Below are 9,384 nucleotides of genomic sequence, written 5' to 3'. Positions count from 1 at the left end.
TATACACATATATGTGTATATATATATATATATATATATATACACATATATGTATATATATATATATATATACACATATATGTGTATATATATATATATATGTGTATGTGTGTGTGTGTGTGTATATATATATATGTGTGTATATATATATATGTGTGTGTATATATATATATATATATGTGTGTATATATATATATATATATATATGTGTGTGTATATATATATATATATATGTGTGTATATATATATATATATCAGTATAATCAAACACAGCTGGACTCAAATGAAGGTGTAGAACCATCTCAAGGATGATCAGAAGAAATAGACAGCACCTGAGTTAAATATGAGTGTCACGGCAAAGGGTCTGAATACTTATGACCATGTGATATTTCAGTTTTTCTTTTTTAAGAAATTTGCAACAATTTCTACATTTCTGTTTTTTTCTGTCAAGATGGGGTGCTGAGTGTACATTACTGAGAAATAAAATGAACTTTTTTGATTTTTGGAAAATGGCTGCAATGAAACAAAGAGTGAAAAATTTAAAGGGGTCTGAATACTTTCCGTACCCACTGTATATATAGGGAAGGCTGTGGCTCAGGAGGTAAAGCGGGTTGGCCGTTAATCGGAAGGTTGGCGGTTCAATCCCTGGCTCCCCCTGGTTGCGTGTGTGTGTGTGTCCTTGGGCAAGATACTGAACCCCCCCGCGGTATGAATGTGTATGACTGGTGAATGCAGCTTTGAGTGGTCGAAAAGACTAGAAAGGAATTTAATTACACCAAATATTATATAATATAGAAATATTTATGGTTGAAAAGGAGAGATTTAACCCTCTGATTCTTACTCCCTTCAGACCATTTATTAAAAACAGCTTTTTTGTGTGGGAGTTTAATGAACAGACACGCGATAAAGATTTTTACAAATTTAATAACACGCTGGATAAAGCCATCAAGTTCTTAAAATAACTCAGAGAAGAGCAACACAAAAATAAAAATTGCGACAGTTTGGAAAGGTTATTGAAACATTTCCAGCCAACAAGAGCTGCAGATCAGCTGCAGCATCACATCTGTGTTCGTCTGAGCATCGGAGGAACAAGATTTTTAACGTGCTTTATTTTCAGCTGTAAATAGCTCTTCCACATGAAGAGGAGAACGATTTGGCTCTGTGTATAAACTTAATGACTGATAAAAACTTAAAACAACAAATTTGGATCCAGTATTTAGCGTAGCTCCATCAGCTGTTCGCTGTAAACACACCGCTGCACGCTGACTGCCGACATACGATCTCAGGCGGACATCGCCGAGACTTGTGTGGCAATTTGACTGTTGATTGTGATTTATTGGTTTTCAAACAACGGTGGAAAAGAGAGGAGCAGTGAAACCACCACCAAGCTGTGACTTAGTAGCCAAACTGATGTTACTGTATTTTTAAACAGATCATAGTCTACTAGACTATAGCCTGACTATGATCTGAACTACATTAAGCTATATTTTATATACAGTACTGCTGAAGTTGTGAATTCTACATAAAACAGTAATTTAATTTGTACAGTCATTTGAAAAGAATATGAATGAATGAATGAGTAATGCAAATGTCTTCCTAAATACAGGATTATCATTACGTCTATGGCACATCGATATTGGTATGGATTCCGGGTAATCAAGCAGAGTTTATTTAAGTCTGCATGACAAGTGGACTCTCTGGAAGTCCACAGAAAGTTCGCTTCAGGCCCCTTGTGAACTTGATGAATTTAATGAAATTTAAATGAATCTGTTCTTGGAAATGTGAGTCTGCAACTGCGGTAATGTCCAGACATTTGGGTTCAACAAAAAGGTTGGCTAATGATAATTATTGAGCCTGCATGCTGAGGAAAACATTAGCTGAAGTGCTAGTATGTGTTACTTTTTTGCATTATAGATATAGATAACATACAGGAGATGTAAAATTCAAAATACTGCTTGAAACTCTTGAGTGACAACTAGTTTACCTCTAGGTGGAGATTGCTGATTTGGCTGGTTTCAACAAACAAGTTAAAAACGGGAGGGTTTCCTCAGTAGAAATTTTTTTATCAGACTCCGTCCTGCCCTGAGCTTCCTAAGTGAATGATTTTATCTTTAATTAGTTGAACATTGGTTGATGAGGTTACAGTGAGAACAGAAGACCATTTATGTTAAATGTGACAAGAAGTGCAACACACTCGATGGTATTGTTTCAGTAAGTGAAGAATAATCCCAAACACAGAGATCTCTTCACAGCCCCTCATCTGAAGAGCTTTGGTGACTCTAATCTAGCATTTAGTGTGCTCTGCTAATCTCTTTGGATTACAGACTGTATAGATAAGTGATGCAGAGAGGTCAAAATAGCCTATAAATCTTCCCTTCACTGTAACGCTATGCAGTGTGTGCATGCTGACTGGCTATATGTGAGAGAGTCACACGTAATGGTGTTATCTTTATGTAGGGATCAGAGGTCATGATAGTGATGGTATAGAGATGAAACATTTACAACAACAGGTGTTGAATTTGATCTTTTCCATTAAAATAACCCATAAACAGAATTCAGATCTGTTTTTGGGTCACTTATCCCACTTTCTGTGGACTTGTGTAATGTGTTGTGATGACTCATTCATATACTGCTTAAGTGCAACAGCTGCCAATTCCTGGATTCAACACTGTTTTCACTGATTCCACTGAGAAAGTGGGCCAAATGTCACCATGAGTTCACATGAAACTAAATAAAACTGGTGTTGTCCCTGTATGTGGTCCCCAAAACTCATATGTGACAGTGTGTAGGCTCACTACTAGTCTTGTTGAATCTCAGTAAACAAAACATCTTCTTTGTTTGTCTATGTACTGTAGGCATTAGCAGTATAACACACAGCTACTACGCATATGTCTTTATTTGATGTTTTTTGTATACTACTCTACTACTACTGCCCGTTATATTCCTCATAATACAGAATATGTGATTTTAACTGCTTACAATATATAACATTTAACCATGTACCTAAATTTATCAAACAATAAAGTACTGTGCTATACTATGGTTGTCAATTGGGAGAGAGAAAAGGATGAAGACCAAATTACTGTTACTACTGTTTTTAATTCACTCAATTAGTTGTAGGTAGGTACGTGGGGTGTATGTGTGTTTGTTTGTATGGATATATAATTTCCCTTTTTAAAAGGGGCTATATGAAGTTTTTCAATGAAATCACTTAATAAATCTAATTTTCACTGCCTTTTTGTCAGTGGGCTGTAGCCTCACAAATAAAGCACACACCTGTTTTCTGTTGCTTGAAACAGCCACTACTCTGCCTTTAATGTAAGGACATTGGATCGGGATGTAGCTGCATGCGCTCTACCAAGCCTCTACCTGACTACAGCAACAACAACGCAGCTAACGTAATGCAGTCCACTAACACCATAAAACAACCGGCTCCCGGCACAACACAGACTCCAACACAAACTCAAACATAAACTCCATGTAAGGATACAAAACAATAATAAAGGTTCATGTGCCTGTCAGGTCAAACGAGAATCAGATGATATTAGTGAAAACTCAACTAAAAACAAACTGTGCACCCAAGCTGAGCTAATATTAGCTGCACATCGGTCGCTAGGTAGGTTATTTGTGACACAGATTTGTTATTCACAAAAGCATTATCAGGGAAAATATAAAATATTCACTTACAGGTGGGGTAGCGCCTGCCTAAAGTTAACCAGCTGAATAGCCAGCCAGTGATAATAACTCAAGTTATTATCACTGGCTGGCTATTACTTGGCGTTTGTTCTAGTCTCTGTTAAATTTGTCATGACATATTTGACATGCTAGAAATAAATCCTACGGGGTTCAGTGCCAATGTGATCCCAGCAATAAGGCCAAGATTTCGCCGGCTATCCCAACCTCCCAATATCCCAATAAATGTGACATAATGAAATAAAATAGCCATTTAGTCAAGTAATTGTTTACCTGACAACCTAAGTGTCTCTTCTTCCCTATCGCTGTGTGCTTCTCAGAGCTGTTATGGCAGCACCGGAGTTGGCTGGCCCATCTGACAAGTTTCGGCTCTTATTTTGAAGGGCTTATTGAGGGGATGTGACATCACATAGAAATAATATCTCTAATTGGCTGATCTGGTGTAGATCGTAGTCACACACTCTGTGGAAAGACATTGCCAAAATGGTCTGTAGACAAATGCAAAGGGATATGTAAATGCCCTGTGATCCACAAACACAGATTCAACACTTTTCACAGAATTGTAAGCATGTCTTTATACAATGGTTTGAAAATACAAGTTAGACTGTGTTTGGTTGCAAATTGTGTTCATTTGTAAAAAATGTAATGGGAAAACAGCAGAACAGTAGTGCCAATGTTCTGAAAACAAATCTACAAACAGAATATGACCTTCACGTGCAGACAAATCACTCTGCCTTCATTCAAATTCTGTTTTTCAAGTCACTGATTTCTATTTGTGAATCATAAAGAGTATGTTAGCAGATTATGAATCTATTTGCACATGGTGATTTATATTTGTAGATCATGGGGAGTTGGTTCGCAGATCACGTGGTGTGTGCATGTGGGGTTAATAAGCAGAAGGAGGAGAGAAATGCACAGGGAAAACTATATACAATAAACCAGTCTATCTTACAGCCACCAGCAGTGACTGATTCATTCAGCAGCGGTTGCTGGCTTTGGATTAGATAGAATGTGCAATTGTATCTGTCCTCAGACAACAGAAACAAACACCAAAAATCCTAATTACTGTTGCAAACACTCAGCTACAACTTTATCAATGAGAGGGACGGTAGTGAACTTGTATTCAGCAACAGTGTTCCCTGGCTTGATAAAAATACCGATACGTTTTCACAGTAACAGGAGCAAAGCATCACGGCCTAGCGAGTGGTACCGGACACAAACAACGTGCGAAGCGCGGAAAACGCAGCAATAAAACAAGACACGGCGGTCTCTAAATATCCCTTTCTTAACAGAAACTCACCACAGGAAGCTTGTACAAGTGAGTTACAATGACAAACTATCTGCCCAGACATACTAAAGCCTCTTATGTGTCGCTTTTGGTAGCGAGTAGATGCGTCAGTCCTTTTAGAAAATCCAGCTGAGTTTTCTCTCGGCTCAGTTGTGACAGTGCTGGTAGTTTCAACGGCACAGCAGATTCTTCGGCGGCAGCAACAGGAATCAGCAAATTCGACTTAAGCTGAGAAGGTATAACACAGACGTGATCTTCTCAGTTAAGCACGGAGTTTATCCGTGTTCTTCTGCAGGAAGGAAACGTTATCTTCTGTAACAGTTTCTTTAGGGATCCAAAATTGTCTAGGTAACACCGTGAAAATTAATAGAGGTAGAAAACAGAGTTGCTAGTCCAGCGAGTGAAGTCTGTATTCAGGACAAAGAAAGTTCAGCGCTGAGAAAGTTGTCTCCTATCACCGCTCGCCCAGCTGTGGAAAGACAATGTGTTGGCTGTGCTCAGGCCTACTTACACCTGAGGAGGGCGCGCCGGCTGCGATACCAGGGTGACCTGCAAGATTACAAGCGCAGCCAATAGTGGCTCTAGTTTAAGGTCAGAGTCACTATTTCGCACCTAGGTGCGAAACGGGCTTTGGTGCTTGTTTTACAGTCTTTTGTTGGTGATAACTCCAAACTCAGGCTTTTGGGACTCCAACGGGTATGCAGGATGTCACAAGGCTCAGTCTTCTAGCTTGTCCTCTGTCTACGACGTACAGATAGGCTCCTCAGTGACCTGAAGGCCCATTTTTGTTTTCATGGCCCAACAGCAGATTGTGTTTTACATTTGTGGATTATGAGGAGTTTGTGGATTTTAAATCTAATTGTCTATCGGGGTTTGTGTTTACAAATTGTAGTATGCCTTTGTGACTTATAGTCTGTTTATTTTCAATGATTATGGCATTGTTTTAGCATGACAGTGAAAAAATTTCAAAATTCTGAAAATGAATGTGATACAATCTACAAACAGAATATGACCCTAACCTGCAGACAAATCACTTTACGTTCATTCACATTCTGGTTTTCAAATACAAGTTGCTGATATACATTTGTGGATAATGATGTGGTTATTTGTGGATTTTTAATCTTTCTATAGATTTGTATGTACAAATTGTTATATGCATTTGTGACTCATATTGTGTTCATTTTCAATAAACATTGCATCATTTTACCCCCATAAAGCAGGCCCTATGATAGCATACCATATTCTACTGTAGATCCCACACATTGCCTTGTGACACAACACTGTCAAGCGTAGGCGTTCATGGTGGAAAATGTCTTTATCAAAAAGGAGAAAAGTGGACACAGAGCGTCTGGGTTTCCAAGAAAAAATGGACCAGTTCCTATTTGGGAAGCCAGTGTGCTTGGTGTGTTCAAATCCCCTTTCAGTGCTCGAGGGACATCATCTTCGGCACCACTATCACACTTTGAGGAAACGGCAGTCTGTTTTTAGTCATTGCCGAGACATCAGAGATGCAGCTGAGAAAACTATCTACCTTATTGGTAACATTTCAGGAACATCTCTAATGATCTGTAAATGTTTGGGACGTTCGTCACCTTTACAGAACATTTAGGGAACGTTACACATGGTAGGCACTGGTGGCCCAAAGGTTAGAGAAGAGCGCTAGACCAGCAGGATAAAATCTGGGCGTGGAAAGTAAAACAAGCAATGCTTGCACTCCCTCATTTACCACCACTGAGGTGCCCTTAAGCAAGGCCCATATCCCCAACTGCTTCAGTGGAGCTGCTCAGTGGCCAGCAGACCAGGCTGCGATTGTACTGGGCGGCTTCCAGGTGTGAATGTGTAACAGTGTGCATGTGTTTCAGCAAATTAGAGGTTGCTCTCCGTAAAGCTCCCTGAGTAAATTCAATTCAATTCAATTTTATTTATGTAGCGCCAAATCACAACAACAGTTATCTCACAGCGCTTTTCATAAAAGAGCAGGTCTAGACCGTACTCTGTGATGCTATTTACAGAAGCCCAACAGTTCCCACCAAGAGCAAGCACTAGGCGACAGAGGCAAGGAAAAACTTCCTTTTAAGAGGCAGAAACCTCGAGCAGAACCATGGCTCAGGGTGGGCGGCCATCTGCCTCGACTGGTTGGGGTGAAGGAGAGAGAGGGAGAGAGAGAGAGAGGGAGAGAGAGAGAGAGAGAGAGAGAGAGAGAGAGAGAGAGAGAGAGAGCAGGAGAGGAACAGAGAGGAAAAAGAGAGGGATGTAGGAGAGAGAGGGGAGGGAGGCAGCCTACACAATATACACACACAGAGGTACAGACAGTAAAGGTGATGTTGCTATAGACTAAATGAAAAATGGTACAGATATTTATAGTAGTGTTAATGATTATAATAACAATAATAACAATAAGACTAGTAACAATAGTCGTTGCAGCAGAGGGTGTCGAGCAGGAACACGGGGGCAGCAGGTGACCCGCAACCACAGATCCAGACTCCACAGCTCCAGAGCCAGAAAACCTGCAGGAAGTGATAGGAGGAGAGAGGAGAGGGACGAGAAAGCACAAGACTACCAGAAAGGGGAGAAGTTGTGTTAGTAACATGCAATAATGGGATGAGGTTGCATACAGAAGGAGAGAAAGTAGAGGAATAAAGGCAATAAAAAGAAAAAAACAAGGAACGTGTTCATTTTTCGGAGAGCGTCACTATCTTTCTGGCGAAAGCCTCTCAGTTGTTTATAAGTCAGCCATGTCGTCAGCCGCATGTTGTGTTTATTTCTTTGGTTCAATATGGCTGCTGCTAGCCATCTTGCCCGTGGATTTCTTTGAGCTGGAGGATCCTGTTTATTCACATGCATGGTGGTTTTCCGTCTTCCTTCAGATTTATCAATGCCTAATTAAAATCACATGATTTTTTAAATGTTTAAACCTCTGAAAGATGGCATTATGCTGGATCAGGGAGCTCCAAAGTTACGCTGCTAACTTCATGGCCACTCAACCGGAAGTCCCTTATAGTATTTTTAAAATACAAAACAATGAAGTCAAACAAAATATGAAGCCATTTTCATGACCCTTATAAAATATAAATTACACAAACCTATTTTGTATTTGAAATGCGTATTTTAAATCCATGCATCATAAATACTACCTGTTTGTAGTTAAACGTCATTAACCTTAAGGTAGCATATATGGAAATGATGGTTGTTCTATGAATCTATAATCTTTAAACAAACCAAGAATTGTCACTGTGCATTATTAATGTACAGAATAATGTACATTTGACTCATTGGCTCATCGACTCATTGGCTTCCCAATCAAAATAATAAACTAGGAGTTGAAGATACAGAAGGGAAGAGGAGTCAGAAGTGTTTAGGTTTTTAGCACTGCCTGCTGTTAAATTGCAAGTGTACTTTCACATCTGTTTGCTCATGATATACTTTTGTTTGGCAGGTCCTGCAATCCCTGTTGGAGTGGACGTTCAGGTGGAGAGCTTGGACAGCATCTCTGAGGTTGATATGGTAAGAAAACCTATGCTTATGCACACCTGTATCCAATGTTACAGATTATTACAAATGATGCATGTCACAGTAGGAGATGAATTGGAACTAGATGATTTGCTGCACAGTGTAGTAGCTGTAGTGTCATAATGTACAAAAAAACATACATATATATAGCACTTAGCACTTCTTTACAAAGGCAAACAAGACTATTAAAGTAAAAAGAGAAACCAAGTGAACAATAAAAAATGAAAAAAAACTGATGCTACAGCAACAACAAAATGAGGACTGGAAACTAATGAAATATCTGTTCCTACAAAACACATACACACACACACACACACACACACAGACTATATACATACTGTATATTTAGATATACAGTGGGTACGGAAAGTATTCAGACCCCTTTAAATTTTTCACTCTTTGTTTCATTGCAGCCATTTTCCAAAAATCAAAACAGTTCATTTTATTTCTCAGTAATGTACACTCAGCACCCCATCTTGACAGAAAAAAAAACAGAAATGTAGAAATTTTTGCAAATTTATTAAAAAAGAAAAACTGAAATATCACATGGTCATAAGTATTCAGACCCTTTGCTCAGTATTTAGTAGAAGCACCCTTTTGATCTAATACAGCCATGAGTCGTTTTGGGAAAGATGCAACAAGTTTTTCACATCTGGATTTGGGTATCCTCTGCCTTTCCTCCTTGCAGATCCTCTCCAGTTCTGTCAGGTTGGATGGTAAACGTTGGTGGACAGCCATTTTCAGGTCTCTCCAGAGATGCTCAATTGGGTTTAAGTCAGGGCTCTGGCTGGGCCATTCAAGAACAGCCACGGAGTTGTTGTGAAGCCACTCCTTCGTTATTTTAGCGGTGTGCTTAGGGTCATTGTCTTGTTGGAAGGTAAACCTTCGGCCCA

The 9,384-nt window shown here is 39.3% G+C and overlaps 1 protein-coding gene across 1 annotated transcript in view; it reads left to right on the top strand.

The window, feature by feature from the left end:
- LOC123979022 (gamma-aminobutyric acid receptor subunit rho-2-like) overlaps positions 1–9,384 on the top strand; it is an 83,203-nt gene that overhangs the window by 27,859 nt on the left and 45,960 nt on the right. Inside the window, 1 exon segment of the mRNA XM_046062729.1 lies at positions 8,418–8,485. Coding sequence (XP_045918685.1) covers positions 8,418–8,485 — 68 coding nt within the window.

Source organism: Micropterus dolomieu, linkage group LG11 (assembly GCF_021292245.1).
Source record: "Micropterus dolomieu isolate WLL.071019.BEF.003 ecotype Adirondacks linkage group LG11, ASM2129224v1, whole genome shotgun sequence".
NCBI classification, from domain to species: Eukaryota; Metazoa; Chordata; class Actinopteri; order Centrarchiformes; family Centrarchidae; genus Micropterus; species Micropterus dolomieu.
This window is presented reverse-complemented; position numbering and strand designations above follow the sequence as displayed.